The sequence below is a fragment of the Coccomyxa subellipsoidea genome (genome assembly GCF_000258705.1).
Source record: "Coccomyxa subellipsoidea C-169, whole genome shotgun sequence".
Taxonomy (NCBI): domain Eukaryota; kingdom Viridiplantae; phylum Chlorophyta; class Trebouxiophyceae; family Coccomyxaceae; genus Coccomyxa; species Coccomyxa subellipsoidea.
This window is the reverse complement of record NW_005178035.1, coordinates 1035193-1058907: the sequence shown is the minus strand read 5'-3', so window position 1 is coordinate 1058907 and position 23715 is coordinate 1035193. Positions and strand designations below refer to the sequence as shown.

At 51.1% G+C, this 23715-nt stretch overlaps 7 protein-coding genes across 7 annotated transcripts; 3 read left to right on the top strand and 4 right to left on the bottom strand.

The window, feature by feature from the left end:
• Positions 1–404: 404 nt before the first annotated feature.
• On the bottom strand, positions 405–2433 carry COCSUDRAFT_29140 (P-loop containing nucleoside triphosphate hydrolase protein; the record flags this gene model as incomplete). The annotated part of the gene is made up of 8 exons (XM_005647640.1): positions 2219–2433; positions 2059–2145; positions 1881–1955; positions 1594–1762; positions 1386–1471; positions 1191–1288; positions 873–1071; positions 405–583 (listed from the first exon to the last, which is right to left on the bottom strand). The coding sequence occupies exons 1-8, from the start codon at positions 2316–2318 to the stop codon at positions 405–407; spliced, it is 993 nt and encodes a 330-aa protein (XP_005647697.1). The 5' UTR covers positions 2319–2433.
• A 710-nt stretch (positions 2434–3143) lies between these two features.
• COCSUDRAFT_83701 (hypothetical protein) lies at positions 3144–5854 on the bottom strand (the record flags this gene model as incomplete). Its single annotated transcript, XM_005647812.1, has 9 exons — positions 3144–3182; positions 3308–3363; positions 3561–3710; positions 3839–3944; positions 4230–4530; positions 4742–4998; positions 5250–5430; positions 5545–5651; positions 5810–5854. The coding sequence occupies 9 exons, from the start codon at positions 5852–5854 to the stop codon at positions 3144–3146; spliced, it is 1242 nt and encodes a 413-aa protein (XP_005647869.1).
• A 1558-nt stretch (positions 5855–7412) lies between these two features.
• Positions 7413–7822, top strand: COCSUDRAFT_15621 (hypothetical protein; the record flags this gene model as incomplete). Its single annotated transcript, XM_005647639.1, has 2 exons — positions 7413–7564; positions 7654–7822. The coding sequence occupies 2 exons, from the start codon at positions 7413–7415 to the stop codon at positions 7820–7822; spliced, it is 321 nt and encodes a 106-aa protein (XP_005647696.1).
• Positions 7823–10004: 2182 nt separating this feature from the next.
• COCSUDRAFT_15606 (RCC1/BLIP-II) lies at positions 10005–10787 on the bottom strand (the record flags this gene model as incomplete). The annotated part of the gene is made up of 4 exons (XM_005647638.1): positions 10005–10146; positions 10283–10326; positions 10372–10498; positions 10603–10787. 4 exons carry the CDS (start codon positions 10785–10787, stop codon positions 10005–10007), a joined length of 498 nt encoding a protein of 165 aa, XP_005647695.1.
• A 1900-nt stretch (positions 10788–12687) lies between these two features.
• COCSUDRAFT_66187 (hypothetical protein) lies at positions 12688–16214 on the top strand. The gene is made up of 12 exons (XM_005647637.1): positions 12688–12880; positions 13127–13186; positions 13304–13347; positions 13455–13470; positions 13585–13632; positions 13765–13875; positions 14063–14193; positions 14327–14444; positions 14740–14883; positions 15181–15249; positions 15417–15512; positions 15683–16214. The coding sequence occupies exons 1-12, from the start codon at positions 12824–12826 to the stop codon at positions 15794–15796; spliced, it is 1008 nt and encodes a 335-aa protein (XP_005647694.1). The 5' UTR covers positions 12688–12823; the 3' UTR covers positions 15797–16214.
• A 458-nt stretch (positions 16215–16672) lies between these two features.
• On the bottom strand, positions 16673–17964 carry COCSUDRAFT_63514 (hypothetical protein; the record flags this gene model as incomplete). Its single annotated transcript, XM_005647636.1, has 5 exons — positions 16673–16792; positions 16903–16976; positions 17303–17541; positions 17682–17803; positions 17896–17964. The coding sequence occupies 5 exons, from the start codon at positions 17962–17964 to the stop codon at positions 16673–16675; spliced, it is 624 nt and encodes a 207-aa protein (XP_005647693.1).
• Positions 17965–18156: 192 nt separating this feature from the next.
• Positions 18157–21904, top strand: COCSUDRAFT_63513 (glutamate dehydrogenase; the record flags this gene model as incomplete). The annotated part of the gene is made up of 10 exons (XM_005647635.1): positions 18157–18175; positions 18728–18813; positions 19168–19373; positions 19520–19652; positions 19850–20013; positions 20123–20219; positions 20384–20552; positions 20769–20978; positions 21370–21573; positions 21891–21904. 10 exons carry the CDS (start codon positions 18157–18159, stop codon positions 21902–21904), a joined length of 1302 nt encoding a protein of 433 aa, XP_005647692.1.
• Between the last annotated feature and the right edge of the window lie 1811 nt (positions 21905–23715).

Here is a 23715-nt window from a genome sequence, read left to right as displayed (position 1 = left end):
ACCATGCAGGTGGCACCTTGAAGCCAGGGTCTTACCGAGGATGTAGTCCATGCGCTCTCTGTCGTCCACATCGTAGAACAGGACAGAGCGTGAAGGCAGCCCATCTCTGCCTGCACGCCCGGACTCCTGATAGAATCCCTCAAGCGTCTTTGGTAGGTTCAGGTGAGCCACAAGCCGCACACCTGCAGCGCCAATATCAGTCTCAAATGGCCTTTACAAGGTAAAAGCAGGTCTCTGAGACCTCCTATGACCTGGATCTGGCACCTTATATGCGTATGCATGATGTTTTTCATGCCAGTCAGCTCAAGCACTATCGGTCAGATGGCGCAGTGCGGCCGCCACCACCACACTCCTATGCTAGATTCCAGCATGACAAGTCAGGCTGGATCAGATTTCATCGCTCTTTAAGCAGGGACAACCACGATTGATACTCTGGGGTAAAGGCTGGAAAGGAGAGGCTCACATGCTCGGTCAATGCCCATGCCAAACGCGATCGTGGCAGCTACAACAGGGATCTGCCCAGAGGACCACTGCTCTAGTACCCGGGTTCTCTCTGCATCCCTCAAGCCTGCATGGTATGCGGCTGCGCGCACACCTGCCACCAACATAGATACCCTTTCCTTAGCTATTCAAATTGAAGACCACTGACCAAGGAGCACTCATGTGCTGCCGAAGATGTGCAATCATGCATGCCTCTCTCCCTCTCACATTGTCAGAAGTACAAATGGGAACATGTACAACAGTACCTTCAAGATGTGCAAATTTGCATGCACATCCCTCTCACACTGTGCCACAGATACAAGGAAGTACAAAAAGATGCAGAAGTCTACCTCTTGCATTGAGACGGTTTGCCACTTCGTCAGCCGTCTCACGCTTCAGAGTGTACACGATGCAGCAGGGGACGGCTCCAGCAGGCCCCTTCATCTCCTCAATGATGTCAGCAATCTGGCTGACTGCTGATGAGCTGCCCTGCAGCTGGTAGCGCACGTGGTAACTGATGTTGGGCCGGTTGAAGGATGTGATCAGGCGGAGCGGGTTTCTCAGCACACTCTGAGCAATGTCATCCTGAACCTGCATTTCAGACACTACACGTCTTTGTCACCATTCCTCATCGCAGCGGCCAAAGCTGGTAACGGAAAGTTTGCAAGGAACAGCAGAGAGATAGATGGCATGCATGAGGAGGAGCGGACCTGCTTGGTTGCTGTGGCAGTCAATGCCATGATTGGGACACCAGGCAGCTCCCTTCTGATGCTGGACAGGCGCCTGTATGCTGGCCTGAAATCATGACCTGACATAAACCTCGCCATTCAGCACATGAGAGCATGCTCCAATGGCTATTTGCTCACATTTAAGGTAGAGTTGAGAGAGGAGTGTTTAAGCCGCACCCCAGGATGATATGCAGTGGGCTTCATCAATAGCCACCAAAGCAAGCTGGCCCGAGGCATATATCCCACGCATGTGCTCAAGCAACCTGCAGTGAAGTAATTTTCTTGATAGCACGAACCCCTTCAATAGTGCAGCAAGCATTTGGATACTCAAAGGTAGGCATCGATAAAAGGCACCTTGATGGTATTGTAAAAGAGGAGACCCTACTGTTCTGAGGAGAATGTCTCCGGTGTGACAAACAGCAGCCGAAGAGCAATGTTGGCGGTCTGCAAGCCACGGATAATGGCTGCACGTTCCTTCTCTGTGCGGGTGGAGCAAAAATAGTCCGATTTGATGCCCCTCTTGTTGAAATTACTGACCTGGTCCTGCATCAAAGCTGACCCAAGAAACTGGCACTTCAGTTGTAAGGGGGACATAATCAATCTTGGCAGCTCGCAGTGGATATCAGCCACCCTTGGGCCGCAACAGGGGGGATGGTAGGAAGCAGTGCGCACCAATGAGGGGTGATACTACAACCGCCAATTTTCCAGTGATGACAGCTGGAAGGGCGTAGCAAAGGGACTTGCCACCTGCACATCATTGCCAAATGTGGACTCCTAGACGAATTTAGTAAACATGCACCACTGCAAGTAATAGCAGAGCAGCACAGTAGCATAGTGAGAGCATGTCCACCTCCAGTAGGCATGAGGACGAGACAGTCACTGCCAGTCAGTGCTGCAGTAATCGCTTCCTTCTGCTTTCCTCGGAAGTCATTGAAGCCTGTAGGCAAGTTCTTCTCAGTTGCGCTATTCAATAAGCTGATGGTGCACGTGACAATGGATTAAGGACGTACCGAGATCTTTCAGGCTTTCAAGGAGGCGTTCTTCTGCATCAGATGTGAGCATTGTGCAATACGAAAGCGGTTCGGTCTCCACCACACACTCGGGGATCATTTGATCACCAGATCGAATGCCTCCAAAAAGTGAATCCTGGCTGGCACAGACATATCAAGTGCTGCTGGCCAACAACCGAGCTTCAGGAACAATATGTATAATCACTTTGACGATCTTGATTGTTTTGCTTGCAAACAGCAACAAGTCCAAGAAATGCGTGCTTTGGTGACCACGTGTCAGCATCAGCATCGATGCATGCAGCTGCAGAGGCTGCTGACACAGTGTCAGCCTGCGATTGCTTAGATATGTGGGACGCTTAATCAGCCCTGTGTGGCTGGAAAAAGTGTAATCTCTCTCTCTCTCTCTCTTGCTTCCTTTCAGTATGTGATTGGCTGCAGAGCTCGGATGAGTTATGGGTACCATGTGATCACAACCCAAGCTCTTAAAATATATCTGAAGCACACACTCAGTATTCACAGGCTGTCAAATTTGTTTAAACAGAGCAGCCCGTGTAGAGTCTCCAACATTCAAGTTGCATTCTATCAAAAATTACAATGTCTGGTCAGCATAGACACTATATTGCCAGAGCCATTCAGAGCCTGCAAATAAGTCTCAGGTACACATGAACGATATTGACTCACCGCGCATGCGACAGCGCTGCACATTCCGTGGCAATTCAATGAGAGCTCAGCTATCATAGGCTATCAAGCATGCATTCAATTTAAGAAGAGCGTCTTCAACAAACTCAAGTCCAAGAAGCTGTATCTAGTGTACATAGATACTATAGATATACACAAAAGGCAGGCAAGTTATTCCAATGCTATACTTTGACAAACAAGCAGCAGCTGACATTGCACATGCACGACCCTGCAGGACAGCGTGCTTTCACATGTTTCCGCCGCACAGCGGCCAATTGCTTTTTCCCTGCCCATTGTCATTGCCATAGTATCTCCCAAAGTTTGCAAGGGCAGTTTGTGGGATTCAATCGGTCCTTTTCGGCAAAAAAACCAGGTTCATGCAACAAGCACGGTGCAAAGTTTTGGATGCACCTCAACATAGACACGGCGATAGGGAATGTCCTCTCCATCCACTACCAGCCATGTGCCTGCCATGCCACAACCCAATCTATCAACAAGCGCAGTAATTGGTTGGAGTTTATAATTTCAAACACTGAAATTCTCTGGGATCCCCACAGATGCAAAACTGCGAAGCCATTATCACACAACTGCTCGATATGCAGATGTATCCAATGAGCAGTGGATGCAGGAGAGCCGCAAATTTGTTAAGGTGTATTGTAATTACCTGGGCTGAGAGGGTCGATTATGAGGGCCGCAACTTTCTCCAGGAGGCAGTTGCTGCCCTCCAGGTGCTTCCCTTTCCCAATCGCTTCCAGGAACTCAAGGCCCTCCTTCCTTGACTTCAGATCTTCCACATACATGAGGTCCAGGCAGCCTGCACAGAACAAACATTGTTGAAGGCACATCATTTCAAGTCCTGGAACGCGCATTTGTGCGAAACCATGTTTCAGCTTTATCAGGCCATTTGCATTGCAGTAAATGCTGGGTGCAGGCTCTCCTGACCTGTGTCAAAGTCGGCCTGCGGCCCTGTGCGTGAGGTGAAGTCCAGGAAAGGCAGGTTGACAGCGGCAAAGAAGGAGGTCTCCTCACAGGGAAGCATCCGCCACCCCTGCGACACCACCCAGCAAATTTCACACCTTTATACCACGTGCAGCAGACAATTATACTCTTAAATGATCGCACATCAATGATCACACATTCATGAACCCATAGGCATGATCCATGCTTCATCTTCACCTGTGGCTCTTGCACACACTTGAACATTCCCTTGTAGATAATCTGCATGCTGAAAATAAGGTGGAATTGCTTGTCTGGGACCTGCAAAGATGCCATTGTATGGTGGGCTTATCAGGGAAGTATACAGCAAGCATACAGCAAGGAGGAGAAGGCACACCTGGGGCAGGGCATTGGCATTGAAAAGGTCCAGCCGTGACAAGTCACCCAGACCATCCAATATCTGTGTTGCAGGCCCCTGTGGGGCTGAGTTGCCTTCCATGCGTCCATGCTCCTGCTTGTTGCTGGCTGCTTTCCCTTCAGAGCGCTCATGAGCATTTCCTGGGCTGCTGCTGCCACGGTCTGCGTGAGGCAGCCTCTCAGCGCTTGCTGAGGGCAAGAACGCCACTCGGGCTGCGTATTTCTTCCTCTGGAAAATCTCATGCAGCGCTCCAATGGTGAAACGCACAGAGCCCATCCACCTGTTGCCACACACATGCATTAATTCTTGGCCAGAGTTTCTTGCCATTTGGAGGTACTTCAACACTCAAAGTGGAGAATGCAATGTACAGGATTAAGCTGCACAGATGCATTGGCAGACAGCCCAAGAAAGCAATATTCGCCACTGTGGGATTGAGCTCAGGGTGTATTATCAGCCTGACAGTATGCTAGTTATTAGTTTAGTGATGTCACCTGAGATGGTCGGTGCCGCGATCCAGGTTGGCCATCATGCCATAGTAGATGGACAGGAACGCATAGAAGCGCTGCCCCTGCGCCTGCAGCACTGAGAAGATGTCGATGGGCCGCTGCTTGCCCTTGCACACAGCGTACGCAGCCGTGACCGCATCCCACATCCCGCAGTTGGCTGACAGGGCATTCCCAGATCCGCTGGGGACCAGGCAGAAGGGCGTCCTTGTGCGCTGCTGCCAGTGTTGTCCGTGGAAATACCCCTGCGCCAGGAATGCGCCATCTCATGAGAGCCTTTCACAGCAACATGCATGTGACGTGAGAGATCATGATACATATACAGCCATACATCCTGACAGCCAGCATAGCAGACAGCCATACAACCAAAGTACCCATACTGCATTCTTGAATATATACAGTTACTCATTGGTCAGCGACAGCAAAAAAAGAGCACTGGGTGTCACTCCATGCCAGTCCTATATGCACCAGACTCCGATGAAATATCAAAGGGTACCTGGAGAACCTCGAAGGCTGTCCCATCCCCACCCACAGCAACAACGGCTTGGAACTGCTCCAGCGCCTCATCCCTGACAATGTCTGTGGCCTGCCCTGGGCGCTCAGTCACGTGAAGCACCACTTCAAAGCCGGCAGCTTGCAGCATGGCTTCCACCACACTGTGGTAAGTCTTCCTCGCCCTGAATCACATGAGCCCTTGTCACTTTTCCTGATCTCGCAGCAATTGAACAGAAAGGGGTGGAATGCATTCAATGCAGGACAGCGGAGATTTTGGACAGGGCTGTGTTGCTCACTTGCCACGGCCGCTGTGGGGATTGATGATGACTAACAGCCGCTTCCCACGATTTCCCTTGGACGGGCTGCCCAGGCTCTGCAGGACATTGACTGTCTTCTGCGCTATCTGTGCTGATGTGCATGTGAAGCGTCCGCTCTTACACAGATGCCTGCGTCACTTGCGTATTCGCACTAAATCAGGTGAGATCTGCCATACTGATGACGTCTGGAACGAAGATACATAAAGATCTCTCAGATGCATGTGAAGCTGATGTAAGGACCCACCGAATCTGCCGACCCAAGGTGCTTCTGCTCACAGTGCAGTACCATACTTTGAATCCATTGCCCTTCTCCAGAGAAGCACCAATCAGCTCGTCCTCTTTCACCTGCACAGATACCTGTGTTGGAAGGACCTGACTAAATTGCTGACATGAGGCAGCGAGCAGAGACCCTTTGGGTGCAGGACAGTACCTGCACGTTCTGGTCTGCAGTGCCACAGCATCCAGGCCTCAACAGGGAAGATTTCATGGCCTGTTCATGAGACATTCAGTCAGCATAGCTTTTTCAATCGCTTGCATCAAAGAGGAGGTGTTGCTTGTCCAAGGACTATTCTTCAAGGCCAATTTGTGGCAGTATGCAAGGTGGTCAGTATACCTTATCTACGATGAAGCTCACAGAATTGTCTCTGTTTATGCTCAGTACTCCAGTGCCTCCCCTGAAGGAGACCACTATGCTAGTACTGGAAGCATGAGACGGCTCAGCTTTCCCTAGCAATGAAGTTTCCAGGGCAGGGATGGTACCGGAAGCAACATTCATCGTATTAATCTGCAGATGGAGCCTTAGATCCCTATATGCACCCCGATCACGAAACCTCGGACTCAGTCAACAAGGAATCCGAGATCTCGCCGCATCATCAGGCAGTTCTGTGAAGCGATCGACAGCGTCATACCGAGCGCAACTTCCATCGAAAACACTACTCTTCTGTCTGAGCTTCCCTGCATGTGCTCGCGAACAGAACATCGAAACGTTCGAGGCCAGATCAGCAGTTGTTAGGGACCCTTTAAATTCTAAACCCTCTCATATGAGACCCTGATCAGTAGATTTGCTGCTGACAAGAAGCTCACTGGCTCCAACAGCAATTCGACGCTTGAATGTCAATCATTTGCAGTAGAGTAGAGGATCTTGGTTTGCACTGCTCTCGGGAAAATTTCATATCGAATCACGCCCCTAGTCCAGAGGGCTGATGGCCTCTTTCCCTTTAAGGAATCAAGAAGTCGTTGTGCAACCTGCTTGTTGTCCGCATGCATTAAGATTGCTTACGAGGCAAGGCTTCGAGATCTGCAATGACTGTCTGTGCTTGTGCTGATATTTTCCTTGTCCCGATTTCAACGTTCGTAAGCAGTTGATGAATTGCACCAGTCTGTCACACGATCTGAGAATCGTTGCCTTGATCCAAATTTTATGTGTTTTACAGAAGACTGCCGTGTTCGAAGTCAATCTGCGCTCAAGAGAGGCTCCATAGCACAGTGGCTCGAGGAATTCTAGACAAGTACAGACAGGATCAGGCTGTGATAGAGGCACAAAGAGCGGTGACGAGTGAAGATGGGGCCAATGATGACACCTGCCCCGCCGAGTGTGTGAGAGACATCTATTCAGGTGGCGCCTTATCTCGCTGTCCCTCACCATACAGACAGCAGGTCTGTTGTTTCCAAGTGCAGTGCCGTGCTCAGAATAGCAATCTTGACAATTTGATGCCATATCTGCAGTGGAAGATCTGGACAATGCGTTGGAGAAGGCAGGAGAGAACACTCTGGTACGACCTGGCAAGCTGGACAGCTTTTGCAGAGTGTCACATTTTTGTAGTCCCGGTAGACAGGGAGAAAGCATTATGTTGGTCCTGCGCATTCAGGTTGTGGTGGACTTCTTTAAGACTGCCTGTGGGAGCTGTCGCTACATCCAGCCGGGGTTCATAAAGCTGTGCAGGGCCAGTGTGGAGCGGCACTCACCAGTCATGTTTCTGCGGCACAACATTTTTGATGAGTACGAGCCCGTTCAGAAAGCATCAGCTGTGCTCTTTGATCTCTATGGGGTCTTTCCTGTGTGCCCTCAAATTTAGACATGCGCTGTAGGTATGAGGAGCTGTCAGAGCTTTCAGACAAGTTTAAGATCAAAGCAGTGCCGCTCTTCTACTTCTTCAAGGGCGGTCAGGTGGTGGAGAAATTTGCGACGAGGGAGCGGCGCCGAATAGCCAAAGCAATCAACACACACGCTGGCTATGAAGTATTGGACCCTAACTAGCTAGCAACAATCCAGAATGGAGGAGTGATTCTGGCATTTGAGAACTTGTATATTTTGGGGGTGTGCAAGGCGACAAGCCATTGCAGATCTGCAGAAGAATTCTGAATTCTGTTGTGCCACCAACAAAGCGAGTGTTCTGTTCATGTACCATAGAAGATGCGCATGGGGCCATTGCCCTAGAAGTATATATCCTTGGTTGTGCTGGACTGTCCCAATCTGATGTACGTTACACTGAAGATCAATACCCTATATCGATATATCTAAGGTGAATGGCTGAGACGTGAGTGCCGAGTTCAGCCCTGTTGGTGCCAGCAGCACAAGCAGCTACATGACTGCGGTGCCCATCACCAAGTTGAGAGAGACAAACTAACACTATCGTGTCTAGAGATACTGAGGCCATTGTGAGGATCAGTTGTCTGCTGTAATGTGATTTTGCACCAGATGGAGCATGTTCATGATGCCATGGCCAGTACATTGGAAACATTCACTGTGGCTGAAGCTATTTACAATGGGTTGCAGGCTGCCAACCCTGCCTGCATATTTTCTAAGGACAGATGCAACCAGTGCATCAGTCTATATTATAGACTCTATAACATCCATGTCTCTCGTTTGATCGACCTATAATGGCTCACATGTGTATTGCGCAAACCACTGTCGGAGGACCAAGTGATCCTAAGGAAATTGCAGAGGCTTCAAGGATATAGGCAATATCTGCTCAGGAAAACAGAAAAGGTTCTGCAGCAGCAATCGTGGCACAGACATTTCACCCCAAGTTGGTGGAGCTCAATGAAGAAATGCTAGCCCTAACATCTACTCAAACACAACTCGCTCAATCTAGGTTCGCTTGTAAGTCAGCATCGGCATATATGCAATCAATAGATCTGCAAAACGAAGCACAAAAGTGGTTCAGTTGAGTAATCAAGGCCCTTAAATGTCTCAATATATGTCCCATGCATTCTCTCCATTGCACAAGGTACTGCTTGAGCTCTGCCTTCATTTTGCACCCCATGAGGTGCAAGGGGGAATTGCATTCAAGTTCTTCTACAGTTCTTAAGTCCTGGGAGACCTGCTAGGGTCCACAGGATACAAATGCACAAAATTACTACCGTAAAATCAAGCTAGAGGCTTACCGGCAGTTTGCTAAAAACAGCATTCAAGACACTACAACCTGTAGCATCACGGGGTAAAGCCTGAGCTGACATGCAGTGTAGCACTTGAGCAGCCAAGCATCTCTCACATGGTCTTTGCCATCCCTCTCTGACACAATGTCCTAAGAAGTCTCCAGCGAAATATCCTCACAGGGCCAACTCCTCCTTGCTCTGAGCACGCAGCCCACTGCAGAGCAATGGCTGCGTCCCCGGCCAAACATGCTCACAGGGCAAATTCCTCCTTGCTCTGAGCGCGTAGCCCACTGCAGAGGAATGGCTGGGTCCCCGGCACGTGCAGTGCAGTCCCTGGCCAGAAGCAGCAAGCCATTTCAGAGATGGCTAACTCCTCAGGCCGGCTCACGCCTTGCTGGAGGGCTGCCTGCGCAGGGTGCGGTCGGGGTTGACAACATGTGAGTCGGGGAGCAGGGTGGGGATGGAGCGGCTGAAGTCATCTCCCAGGCCCAACTGTCCGCAGTCGCCGCGGCCCCACATGTGCAGGTTGCCCTCCTTGGACACCACGCAGCAGTGGTGCTCCCCGCTCACCACGCACACCACTGAGACCCCCTCCAAGCCCTCCACTGGCGTGAACACCAGCCGCCTGGTGGTGTCGCCTGTGCCCAACTGGCCGTGGGCATTGTAGCCTGCAGTCCCACCAACACAAAGCCATCAACAAATGGACGGCCAGGCACCTGTGCTGCCTGTTACAAACAGACCACAATAAAATGTACCCAGACAGCTAGCATAGAAAACAGCACAATGCTAGTGATATGTGGAGCTGTTACAGACCTGCAGCAGTCACGATGAGCTCCCCCTTGACCTTGATCAGCGCCAGGGTGTGCATGCCGCCACAGGCCACCTGTACTCCCCTGGCCAGCACTGTGCCCTTTGCCCTTGCATGGTCCACGTTGCCTGTCATTGCCAGAGTCGGCGCCAGATCGACCTGAACAGGATGCAGGGCCTTGAGCTTATGATCCTGCCCTGCTTAGCACTGTTCCCAATAAAAAGAGTGGCAATAAAACATTGATGTGCAAAGGTTAGGTCACCTTTGTGGGCAGGAAGCGGTTGGCAGTGTCTCCCAAGCCAAGGGCGCCATGCTTGTTGTGGCCGCACATGAAGATGTCGCCGGCCACTGTCAGAGCAACTGTGTGGTTGAGGCCCGCAGCAACTGCAGTGATCCTGCAATCACACGCACATCCATGCATGTCAGGTCACAACTTACCACCATTGCAAGAATCTGTAGGCCCATGCATGTGTATGAACCGAATGAGAATGAACTCATCATTGAATATACAGTCCAAGCAAAAAACCGCACCTGTCCCAGGGGTCAAGGTGGTTGGGATCAAGGGAGCTGACACGCTGAGGCTGGTGGACAGCCACAGGGGCTGCCATGTTCAGTGCCACAAAGTCTGCAACATTCTCCAGCCCAAGCTGACCATGCCGGCCGCATCCCCATGTGTACATGCAGCCATGGCTGCCCAATGCCACGCTGTGCTTCTCCCCAGCTGCTGCAGACACTATGCGGATGCCCCTGCAGAGCAGAATATCACAGCTCAAGCCCATGAAAGAATTTGCATCTCATCCACACCACCAAGTGTGCCAGCAAGAACTGACAAGAGGGCGCTGCAGACTCACTGCAGGGTGGTGACTTTGCGCAGGAGTGTCTGGTCCTCAAAGGTCCCCAGTCCCAGCTGTCCATGCCGGCCGCGCCCACAAGACCACAGCTCTCCAGCCTCTGAGATGGCCAGCGTGTGGTTGCCACCGGCGCTGACTGACACAATGCGCGTGCGGTGCAGGGATGCCACCTGCTCACCAAGCATGTTTCCTCATGACATAAGGTGCTGGCATTAGCTAGTTGGCCAGGACATGTACTGCAGAAACAGAAGCGTCAGATGCTCAGATAACACAGATGAGGAGAGAAGACGCAGGACTCTGTTGAATACCTGGCGAGGCACATTGAGGTCGATGGGAGTCTCACTGTGACCCAGCTCTCCGCTTGATGACAGTCCCCATGTGAAGAGCTCACCACGCCTCGATATGAGCACAGAGTGATTTGATCCGCACGCCACCACAGCAGGCTGCCCATTGTACTTAGTCTGCAAGGCACCCACATCCCTTTCCAAATGCTAATGTGAACACCGATTTGCTAGGTGCCTAGATGACATTTATGAAAGTAACATGCAGGGCATAAAATGGCATTTGAGGTTGCGCACCAGAAAATTGCCTCCTGAGCTGCTGCAACACATCACAGGCCTGTAAGCAGTGCCATAATCTGCATTTCCAAGCTGCCCATGGAATCCTGAAGAAAATGAAGTCCTCAAGATGTCAGCCCTCCTTCATGAGGAACATGCACGAGCCAAGGCAGGCACTCTGTGGAAGGGGCATAAATGATTACTCATGTCCAAGGCTTGACATGTGGGACACCTACCCCTGCCAAAGGTGGAGAGCTCATAAGGGGGGCTGCTTGCACTGTCACTGCTGTCAGGAACAGCATCCAGGAACAGGGCATTGCTGACGAATAGGCCAGCTGTGTGATATGCACCCAAAGCAATGGCTGTGCCCTGAGCAGCTCCTCTGGACTGGCTGGTGATGAAGTGCAGCAGAGAGAGCCACGTCTCCCTTTTGCTGCATCGCAATGAATAGCAGAAGTCATGTCACGCATCACCTGCAGTTCCCAGCAATGTATGCAACAAGTGAATGATTGTGGTCAGGGTTTACAATGGCCCTCACCTGGAAGCAGGCTGAAGACCCTTAGCGCGTGGTATGGCAGATATGCGACACTTCCCAATGCTCTGGATGATGCTGCTTTTGCTGAAGAAGCGGCACGTTGCACACAGATTGCCCAGCTCCCTGGGGTCACAGAGGTCCAGGATCTTCTCCACAAGCTGTGAGCCACATCAGCGCATGTAGCATATGGACATCACCTCAAATTCGTATGCGCGTCAATTAGAGCCCCGGCTTCTTGTGGAACCCAAACGGTTCATGCTGGCTAGAATGAGCAAAAAGGACATCTTGGCACACAGGACGTCAGGGGCAATAGGAGGAAATTGTCAATTAACTTGTCTAATATTCAGATATTGTAACCAGTGCTATTCGGGAGGTGCATACCGCCCTGTTGTCTTAAGTTTGAGGGAGGTCACAGTGGAACCCATTGAAATTTAGAAGCAGGACTTCGGACCCTCACCTCTTCAGGAAGGTACGCAAAGTAACCCAACTGCGATGAAGTTGTTGAGGTCCTTGCATTCCGCCTGCAAATTCTCTTCTGGCTGTGGCTAGGTTCTTCTTGGACTGGAGCGTTAGCCTCACGCTCCTGGCGGGCGGCCACTCTCTTTGAGCGACGCAAGCGACAGGGAGACTCAACATTGACGTCCTGACAGGAGGTACCCGGTTCCTCCGACGCCTGGGGCTTCTCTGCTCTTCGGAACAGCCTGCTCACAGTCCTCTGTGCCAGTTCCTCCGGCATCTCTTCTTTTCCTCGCACCATGCTCAAGGACGCATGAATTGCGCAGAATGCAGGCAGAATATCACAGCAAAGTTTTGGAAATGATACCTACTTCCCACAGCTTTGTCGAGCTTTGTGTTCCGAGCTCTCTGTCCCTCGTCTCCGTTTGGACGTTAAGGTCATACCCCTTTATCGCAGGGATCTGAAGTATTCAAACCCTTAGCTTCCAAATGAGTCAGGTCATTGACGAACGGGGAAGCACATTGAAACGTGCATATTGAAAAGTTCCTCGTGTGATATAAGCGATTGCAAACCATTCAAGTACTATCTTCTTTCTGTGTAAGGTTCCCGGCCTTGCCTGTTGAGCGGAGAAGCAGATCGTCTAGGGATCAAAGACAGAGAAATTTGGACAAAATGTCAAATGAAGCTCCTGGCATGATTTACAGGCATCTTGGCCGCACCGGCCTTAAGGTAGGTTGGCTTACACAGCGTATGTTTCCTTTCTGACCGCAATTGGGACGACGTGGTGATAAGTCATTGCTTCATTACGTCAGGACAGTCCTTCTTCTTGCGCGTTGTCATGAGCTTCTTTTCTCAAAACATTGAGTTTGCAGCTGCCACATGTCTTACCAGCAGTCGCAGCTCTCGATTGAATGTTCGGACGAGCTTCCGTGATATTGCCTACTTGTTAATGGGTGATGTTTTATTTCTGTCCAGGTGTCCGCCCTGAGCTACGGGGCGTGGGTGACATTCGGCAATCAGATTGGCGTACCGCAGGTATGTAATTTTGAATGATCACCCTGTTGGATAGATAGTCGTGTGAGATGGTTCAGGAAGCTGTCCCTTGGCTCGAATATGTTGCCGTTTCTAACCCTCACCGCTTTCATTCTGTAGGCCAAGAAGCTCATGCAGCAGTGCTGGGATGGTGGCATCAATTTGTGAGTACATGCTCTTCCTCCCCATTGCAATTTTGTGCCCAGAAGCGTCCTTCAGCCATCTGTTCATCATGAAGGTTTCTGAATCTGCTGTTGTGTGCACTGTGCAGCTTCGACAATGCTGAGGTAGATGCCTTTCAAAATCCCTTTCTCTGCAAATGTCCATTGCTTGCCGGACCCACTTGCCTGCCATGTTGTTATTCATAGTGATCATATTGCTGACAACTGTCTTCCATTTAGGTTTATGCAGATGGCAAGGCTGAGGAGGTCATGGGTGCTGCCATCAAGGTATGGCTAATCAGGTTCTCTGGCATGCACATAATACTAATGTCACCACCATGTCTTGGCATGGTATCTGTAGACTGTGCTTTGGTATCAGCGGTGGGGAAATCACTGCAAAATCATTCTTCTTGCTCACAGGAGCTTGGATGGAAGCGCAGCGACTATGTAATTTCGACCAAGATCTTCTGGGGTGGCAAGGGTGTGAACGACAAGGGGCTCTCTAGAAAGCACATCATTGAGGGCATAAAGGTCCGTGCACACATGCAACTATGGTTTACTAAAGACTAAAGCGTTTTCAGTATCCCCTAATGCACTCTTCACAAGGGTCTTTGTGGTTCATTATTGCCCATAACCCTCTCCACTCTTTGGTACACAAGTTTGAATTACAATCTGGTGTGCATGCTCTCTTGTCAAGTTTGCAATTTGTTTCTGGCAGGCATCCCTGAAGCGTCTGCAGCTGGATTACGTGGACCTTATTTTCTGCCATCGGCCCGACACCACTACTCCCATCGAGGAGACTGTGCGCGCCATGAACTTTGTCATCGACCAGGGCTGGGCATTCTACTGGTGAGCATTTTTTGTCCGACACACCCTTTTCTGAAATTTGACCGACCCTTTTTTGCATGCAGTATTTAATATCCTTGTCTTGCAAATGCCCTGATATGCCCTGATTCCTCATCGCAGAGCTTCATGCATACAGGGGCACATCTGAGTGGACTGCTCAGCAGATCACTGAAGCTTGGGCGATTGCAGACCGTCTGAATCTCATTGGACCCGCCATGGAGCAGCCCGAGTACTCTCTGCTCGAGAGGAAGAAGGTCAGTTATATGCCTGCACCAACACTGCCATTGTCACATGCTACACCATTGCTCTGCATTCCTTGAATAGCCTTGCATCCTTGCTTTTACCCGGACGCCCTTTGCTGGACATCTTTGCCTTCATCCGACATGCGTGGAAGTGCTGCTGCGCCTGGAGGTGTTTTGAGTGTGACAGCAATCGGGCACTTTGTCTCGGATTCAAGCGGTGATGACTTCAAGGACACAATGGCCATTGGGCTTTGCAAGTATATGCAAACACGAATGCAATGCTCACGTTGCTGGTGTTGATGAGCAGGTGGAGGTGGACTATGCCCCCCTGTACAAGAAGGTGGGCCTGGGCCTGACCACCTGGAGCCCTCTGGCTTCTGGGATGCTGACTGGCAAGTACGCCAAGGACCATGTTCCCGCTGACAGCCGCCTGGCTTTGGAGATGTACAAGGTGTGTCTTTTTCTGTTCTATATGTGTCTTTACAGTGAAATTGCCCTTCAGCCTGCTCGGGCTTCAGTCACCGAGTAGAGGAGGCGCATGCTTTCACAGGGCTGCCTTGTGCATCTCATGTACGGTGTGCACATGGTGTTAGCTCATATTCTGTCAGGCCCGGAAATTCTTTCCAGGCAATGAAGTGCATGCACTGTCACAGCACCAGATCAGGTGAAGTGCAGGCTTGTGGTGGTGGAGCAGATGGGTGCTGACTTGTGTAGCCAATAGTAATGTGCTTGGTGTTCTGTGGAGCAGGGCCTCAAGGAGAAGAAGCTGATAGAGGCCAACCTCGACAGGGTGGACAAGCTGAAGCCCATTGCCAAGGTGACTTCCTTTACCGCAGCGTGTTTTTTTACCGTGCCGATACAACTCTTTGCGTGTCGCTGTACCTGTACGAGCGAGATGAAGGTGCTGTAATTTGAAGGAAGTGATACAGGTACAACAGTGTATATTTCCTTGTTTCTGAAGAAAGGGATTGTGCATCTGTGCAGGAGCTGGACTGCACACTGGCGCAACTCGCGCTCGCGTGGTGCTTGAAGAACAGCGATGTCTCCACCGTCATCACTGGAGCCACCAAGCCAGAGCAGGTGAGGGGCCCTCAAGTCTACTGTCAATACTAGTCTAGAGCATAAACCTTATCCTGCATGTTCTCTCAAAGTTACTGTGTGGGAGTCAGATATGGTCCTTATTGTGCGCACAACAGACAAGTGGGCGCTGCAAATCCTGCGTTCCCATGGGCTTCTTTTATGTGCTGCAGATTAAGGACAACTTTGGAGCCCTGAATGTGGTGCCGATGCTGACACCTGAGGTCCTGGAGAAGATTGAGGAGGCTGTGGGCACCAAGCCAGATGCATTCGCTGTCTACCGCTGAGTGATACTCTGCGTTTGGAGTAATAGAGCTCACACTGTACAGAGTCACAAAGCTAGCAACACAAGCAGCAATCCAAACATGATGAATCTGCATGATGAATCTGCAAGAGAATCCGTCCTTGTGTGCAATTGCATTCCTTGGACTCTGGAGCTTGATTTTGATCGTATGTCAATCAAACAAATGACCTTGGCTTAGAGGCTCATGTGGTAGGTTCTGTTTAGAGACCTAGGAGATCTGTGTCTTCTATTGTTACCTGTGAGGAGAGCAAGCAATGTCTAACTTTTGTACAGCATCTCATAGACCATCTCAGGTGACCTCTTGGTATTCTTATTGAGAGCTTGCACATTCTCTTTGATGTACAGGATCTGCTAGACTGATGATCAATGAAATATAAACTCTGTAAAAATCATGCATGGTCATATCACAAAACGGTTTTGCATGCTTTTTGTTTATCACCGATACTCATAGCACGATGTCAGCTCAAATTTCTTCAACAATGGTGGTCAATGACAATAAAATAGCACTGTCCTGTGGGTTCTACCCCTTTCTGGATGGGGCTTGCATGCAACTTGGACGGAGTCACGCAAGATATCTCGAAGTGATTTTTGTAACAAGCACCAATATGGCTTTGTCATGTGATCATCCCGACCTTGGATGTGGTCCAACATTGTAATCCAATATATGGATGTGGTCCAATATTAATACTTGAAGCACCACAGTGCACAAAGCTGCCAAGTCTCATGTCATCAATCAAGGTCTGCACGCTCCTTACTGGGGTTGGATATCACAGTGCAATATAGTCTTTTGTCTACACATGTGTACACAGCAGGCACATCATGTTGGGAATTGTTCCCAGAACTGTAGCAGAGAACCCTACTACTGATCCTCCTTTGACTTCATCGTGACAGCGTCCCAAACAAAGACTTTGTCTCTGTCCCGGACAGCACCCTCTATTTGGAGGTCATCCAGGGCCACCTCAGCACCCTTATGAGCACTCTGCACTGGCAAGAGAGGTTTCCAGTACAGCCTGTCCTTGCTGCCAATACCAAACAAATTGGTAAAAATCCCAGACATGCCTGGGGACCCCTCACAGTGAATGCTGTAACCTGCTGCCTGGTAGAGGGCATTAGCGCCAGCATTGTCTGCTTCAGTGTGCAGCCAAACACTCTCCTCCCCCCACCTGCGCCCTGCCCCACCCACGAACAAACATATTTATTATCATTATACACGCTTTTCCTGCCAAAAGGCAAGATACATCCTGCAGACAATCCTACCCTTGTTGGACACGCCAGATCCAAGCAACACCCAATCAACCATGGGCACGGTGCTCTGTATTTATACCGCTAGCCGCCAGCCGGGGCCAAATCAATAAAATCCGAAACGACAGTAACATCAATCAAAAGTCTCTCACAAGGGAGCCATGACAAGGAAGGCAGCTGCGCATGCAAGCAATTTTGATGGCCAGGCTGCAGGTCTTGAAGGTGGTGGCAGGCTCAAGGGTCTCACCCAGAGTCTCGCAGGCTTTGAGCAGAGCCAGAGCCACGCCGCGCCTGCGGTGGCTCTGCAGCACGCCCAGATTGCTCATGTAGAAGCGCAGTGGCTTGGTGGTCGGCCAGGGAGGCGGCAGCAGCGCTTCGGGCGCCACAAGAGATGTGAATGCGCATCCGACAAGGGTCTTGTCTGCCACTGACTCTGCCACCAGACAGGCACACTTCCTCCGCTTCTGCAGACTCAGCTGCTGTGCCCTGCATGGCAGCCCACCCATTCCTGTCACCTTGGCACCAAGCGGATGTGCGTTAGGTAGGCACAGATATTTGTTGTGTATCATGCTGGAGGATCTATGCTTTATATGCATGGCTAAGGCGCATCAGGAGGTGACGATCACTTCTCAACAGCCGAGATCCTCGGCACGATCCTCCTCTGGCGCCCCTCTCGCAGCGCTGCAAGCTCAGCACGCATGTCATCCGCTTGGCGGTCAAGCAGGAGCAACCTAGCTTGTCTGGACGCCTGGAAAGCAACACAAACAGTGCTAGAAGGACCGCACATGTGATCCCAGTATAATCTATTCAGTAATAAATGCAAAAGTCATTAGACTGCACCTTCTGCTTGCTCTCCAGAGCTCTGACGACCTGCCTCTCCAAATCCAACTTGGCTGTCTGGATCAACATTGACCCCAACCATGACTCCCGCCCTTCCCTTGCCTTGAATGAATTTGGCCCAAAATCGAAAGCCTGCGTTGGCAGCATGTCTCAAAAAGGCCCGCATAGTACTACGAGCACAAGCAGAAGCACGACATTACAACAGGCAAAGGCACATCCTTCACCTCCGCACAAACACTTGCGACTGCCTTGGCATCCTCGATGCGTGCCTGGCGCACTCGTATACCAGTATCTACATAGCACTTCACTAGGTTACTTCTCAAAGATCTGTGGGCATTCCAGCTAGTGTAGCAAGCGAATCTTCGCAGGGATCGAGTTACATGCCGATCTGTGAATGATGCGGAACTTCCAAGGGAACCAAGCTCGGACAGTGACACGCTAGCAGAAAGCTTATTTCTGATGCTTTGTGGGATCATAGCTACCGCAAATCGCTCCTGATCTGCAAATTTCGAGCATTTCGTGGCACCAGGCAGGGAACGCCTCCATCTAGAAACGCTCAGCTTTCTACGTAGACATGATGACTCAGATCGAGCAATCGCTGCTTGAACTTTCAGCGGAGCAGAAGTAGTTGCAATTGAACCCTTATCATTGATAGAAGCATAATTCAGTATTTTGCTGATTCCTGGGCATTGCATACAGAGGACTTTGCACGTCTAAGACTTAATAGGGAGGACCATCGGGGTATATGCCAAATCGAAGTGAGTAACGCCCGTCATGCACGCTCTGAAAAGAAGCTCTGGTCTCCTGGGACGATTGCAGCAATGTGTTGCAGCGCCGTGCTTGACAAGTCTGCGCCACAGTGATCTCCAGAAGAGGCAGAACAGCGCGTCGGCAAATACAAACTACTTCATCAAGGAGGTGCTTGATTAACTGCAGGCGATAAATATAACAGGCTTTCAAGTTGGCAAATGCCTTGTTCTCGTGCCATGTCTTCCTGCGGTTGGCACCCCACGCGCCATTTTTCTGCTGACTAGTAAAGAAGATCGAGCTGGGTCGTATCAGTGAAACGGAAAAAAATTCATCGTTATGTTGTCTCTGCACAGAAAAGCATCTACACGCAATCCTGATTCTCTCTTGCAATAACAGAGCGTTGCTCCAAATCCGTCTGCCCTATATGGGCTGTTGGACCCTGACTCAGCCTGCTTGGTCAGAGGGGCCTCCCTCCTGGTAGAAATTCCACAATACGAATGTCCTTTGCAACCTGTCTTGCAGGCATTGAAGGAATTGGAGTACCCCCAGAAGCTGCAGAGGCTACTGCTGACGCCCCAGAGGGAGGTGCTAGTGGAGCTCGTCATCACCAAGGACAACGGCGAGATCGAGACCTTCAATGCCTACCGAGTGCAGCATGATGACAGCCGTGGGCCCTACAAGGGCGGCCTCAGATACCACCCCAAAGTGGATCTGGATGATGTGCGCAGGTGAGCCCTTGCCACCCCCTCTTATGCCACATGCAGCGTGCTTTATGGGTGGTCTTTGTCATCGAGGCAGTGCAATCGCACTCCTGAAAGCAGCAATGGGAGCACAGCCACTGGAGGTATAAACTGATCGCCCATGTGGTGTGCAGTTTGGCATCCTTGATGACGTGGAAGACAGCTGTCATGGACATCCCCTTCGGCGGGGCCAAGGGCGGCATCTCTGTCGACCCCAAGCTCCTGTCAGAGCGCGAGCTTGAGAAGCTTACCAGGAAGCTAGTCCAGGTCAGCACCCTCTGCGGCTTGCCTTTTGCAGTCCCCTCTCCAGTGGCTTGCCTCCTGCGGGCAGAGCAACCCTGTTCCAGCATCTACGCAGCGATCGCAATGCTATCTGGTGCTGCATGCTCAACAAACAAGCAGGCCTGCCGCCAGCTTGACATTGCAATGCAGTGTCTAAGGCCTGTGATCGCTGAGCTGTGCAGGCAATCAAGGACACCATCGGTCCCCAGGTGGACATCCCTGCACCAGATGTGGGCTCCAATGCCAGCGTCATGGCTTGGTTCTTTGATGAGTACTCCAAGTTCAGCGGGTTCTCTCCAGGCGTTGTCACCGGCAAGCCAGTGCACCTGCACGGCAGCTACGGCAGGTCTGCAGCTATCTTGTTGCTGCAATTTCTTCCCCAGTATACCGTGCTGAGAGCCAGCCATATGGAGACGGAAGCGTATTTTGTGAGGTCTGCGCTTCTGTTCTTGCAGGGAAGCTGCCACTGGGCGGGGCACAGTCTTTGCCACGCGCGAGATGCTGAAGGCCACAGGCGCCGGGTCAATTACCGACAAGAAATTTGTCATCCAGGTGGGCCCCTCCCTTCAATCTCTAGGGCCCATGCAAGAGCAATTCTATCAAGCACCGCATGATGTACAATAGCATTGCCGGTGACATCGACGCTAACCTTATGCTCTGCTAATGCTCCGCTGCATGCATGCGCACCCCTGTAGCAAGGTCATTGTTGCCCTCAGGGATTTGGCAACGTGGGCTCCTGGGCTGCGGAAATCTTTGAGGAGCATGGCGGCAAGGTGATTGCGGTATCGGACGCTTTTGGCGCGGTCTACAATGAGAATGGGCTGGACATCAAGGCCCTGCGTCGCCACATTGCTGACGGCGACCTGCTCAGCGCCTTTTCAGAAGGTGCTTCATGTCACCCAAACACTTGCGCCCAACCAAACAGAGGGACTCCTGTGCATTGGGAACGCGAGCTGCTCTTTTCTCTCTCAGTCTTTCCTTCTGATACGACAGAAGCAGGATACTTTCTTTGCATAGCCATTCATCTTCAGCAGCTCCCAGCGTCATGCAAACGCACCACAGAGGTCTAGGAATATTGATTCGGGCTGCTGCTGTGTGCAGGGGAGGCGATCGACAAGGACACGATCCTGAGCATCCCTTGCGACGTGCTTGTGCCTGCGGCCATCGAGGGCGTTATCAATGCCGACACGGCTGGGCAGGTGGACGCCAAGTACGTGGTGGAAGCTGCCAATGGCCCCACCACTCCGGAGGGCGACAAGATCTTGCGCGAGCGCGGCATTGTTGTGCTGCCAGACATCTACACCAACGGAGGTATTGTACCTTTTGCCAAGCATATCTGACACATGTTTGGAGCCTGACAATCCATGCACGCCATAGCCCCCATGCTATTCTGCTCTTTAGAGCCCCCTATATGTCTTTTTATGATATGACATTTAGAATATCATATTTTTATCGTTGCCCATTCATGCCATATACCCCATGCAAGGCTGTTTTGTAGATTAAAGCTCTGCAGCCCTAGTCTGGCTTTTAGATGGGTATTACAGGTCTCATCGTGCCCATGAATGCTTGATACGGGTAGCCTTCACAGCGGTGCACACTGTTAAGTCTTTGATGTGCGCTGAACACGTGCTAGAGAATGCAGTGCCCAGGTGTCAGGAAGGGCTTCTTGGCAGCTGTTGAAGACCTTTTTTGGGGTGTGCAGGCGGCGTGACAGTGAGCTTCTTTGAGTGGGTCCAGAACCTGCAGAACTTCCGCTGGGAGGAGGAGGAGGTCAACAAACGGCTTGACCTGAAGATGACAGAGGCCTTTGCGCAGATCTGGGAGATCAGCCGCCAGAAGAAGCTGCCCCTCAGGACGGCCGCCTTTGTTAAAGCGCTCCAAAGCGTCACCCGCGCCCACTTACACAGTGCGCCCTGGCTTCTCTGTTACCAGATGACACACTTGAGTGCATTAATGCCATCAATCATGCTTGTGGGCCGGAGGTGTCATGAATATTGCAAGCATTGCATGTACCCTGCGAGGCAGCCAATTCTCCTTCCCTGGCGCTCGCCCTGCTTTGATGTGTGCATTCCTCATTGTCTAAATTGAAGCAGGGTGTCTGCATGCAAATGCCGTGTTGAATATATGGTCGAGGGCCCTATCACGTGAGGTGATGCCCAAGGTAGACTGGCCAATGTCTGATCAATATGCAGGAAGGCTCAGTCGGTGTTGTTTGCAATGCAGGGGGATTTGATTAGCTGGGCTTGCCGCGTTAGAGCAGTTGTAGGGTGAGGTTGACGCAGAGCGCTGTGTGTGGCGACAGAAAGTGGGAGGGTCATTAAGGACCTCTCATTGCATGGCCAAGCGATGCGCAGAGCGGGTCTTACATTTCGAGAGGTCGAGAGTTGCTCCTTGCGCATGTTCACTGCTACGCCCTCAATGCAAAATGGACCGAGATCGTTTTGCGCCGTCCTTCAGCGGTCTTCTAGCTAATTGAATGACATCCCCCAAAATGCTGTTCCAGAACAAGCATATCCAGCTGAGTTGTTTCATTTCCGTGGGGAAAAAATTTACATCCTTTTTGGCTATTTATGAGAGAGCACTGCCTCTTGAATCCTGCAGCCGTACCAGCACCAAGGCCAGAAATGTCTTGTGGTCAAAAGGTGTAATAATACATGCGATCGTGAGTAGGGATCAATGATACCCTTTGATAACTTGATGAACGACCATCTGCTGGGCGATTTTGCTGCCAATTCATTGGCCCCCTTCCCCTGTAGCTACAGCAGTTGCAACCCACGCACCGACTTAAACACACACGCAAGTGCCAGCCTTTGCAGTTTACCTGCCGTGGAGTGATGATAGCGTCTTACAAATTAATAGAGGACCTCAGGAGGAGGCAATGAAGGAAGGAAGGAAGGAAGGAAGATTACATCACTCCAGCCGCCTAGGGCTGATTGGATGAACTGGCAGCATCCAAATAATCAAAACAATCCATCACAAAATGTGCAACACCAACAATGTCCAACTGCCACATGAATTGCTGCATCGTCACAATGGCTGCACCAAACAGCCCAGGATATCTGTCCCGAACAGATTGCAAGGCAGGGCACTCAAACACAAGGTGGCGCTCATCCCCAATAACCTGCTGGGCACAACGCATGCACAAACGCTGGGGCCGGGGAATCCTTGCCCAGCGGCCCGAGACATTGGGCAGACTATGACAACCCATCCTGAACTTCAACAGTATACGCAAGCAACGGGCACTCAAAGGCTGCTGTAAGAGCTGGCAAGGGTGGCGCACACAAGCTGGCCTAGCAAACCATCTGTGATATGTACACAAGGTGGCATTGCTGGACGGGCAGGTCCTAGGGCAAATGTCAATGTCATCCCAAACCTGCAGTGCTTGCGCATCTAGCAGCTGCATCACAGCATCAACTTCCACAGGAACAAGGGTGTCAAACCGAATAACAAACTCATACCCAATTCGGCGCAAGCCCCGCATGAAGGCCCAAGCCCAATTCTTAACATTACGGGTTATGGCATCCCAACAATCATCAAGGGCCACTTGCCTGTGAAAATTATTTGCAGGCAAGGCAGCCAAATTGTTCCAGAACTTGAACAATGATCACACACATTTTTCATTAAAGGAAGGCCACGAAGTTGGAACATTCTCAGCCCCAGGAATTAAAAGTTGACATGTCGCCTGCCGATGGCAACAACGGCGTTCCTTCCTAGCAAAGTGCGACATAGGCCAAAAAGTGCGTTGGCTTTTAGATAGAATCCCATCCGCACACATTCCCAGTTTCGAGAGGACTGGGCTTGTCCAGATCTAGGGCGAGCAGCGTGTGAGGCCTCCGGGGCGAGGGTGATTTGTGTCCGCCGAGCACCACCTCACCACCCGGCACTTGTCAGTCCTGCGCAGCTCGGGCTGTGGGGAGAGGAGAGGAGTGGGATCAGCCCAGTGATCACATTAGTGCCAAAAACGGAAGCGGGGAACGGTGAGCACTTTTCAAAATGCACAGTGTGCTGCCTTTAGCAATAGCATCTTCTTTGGTGAAGTCTGCTGGCT

Excerpts from the sequence above, each read along its gene's own strand:
- COCSUDRAFT_66187 (XM_005647637.1), top strand. The coding sequence starts at position 12,824 with ATGTCAAATGAAGCTCCTGGCATGATTTACAGGCATCTTGGCCGCACC. Across the intron at positions 12,881-13,126 it reads TTGGCCGCACCGGCCTTAAG|GTGTCCGCCCTGAGCTACGG; the intron begins GTAGGTTGGCTT and ends ATTTCTGTCCAG. Across the intron at positions 13,187-13,303 it reads ATCAGATTGGCGTACCGCAG|GCCAAGAAGCTCATGCAGCA; the intron begins GTATGTAATTTT and ends TTCATTCTGTAG.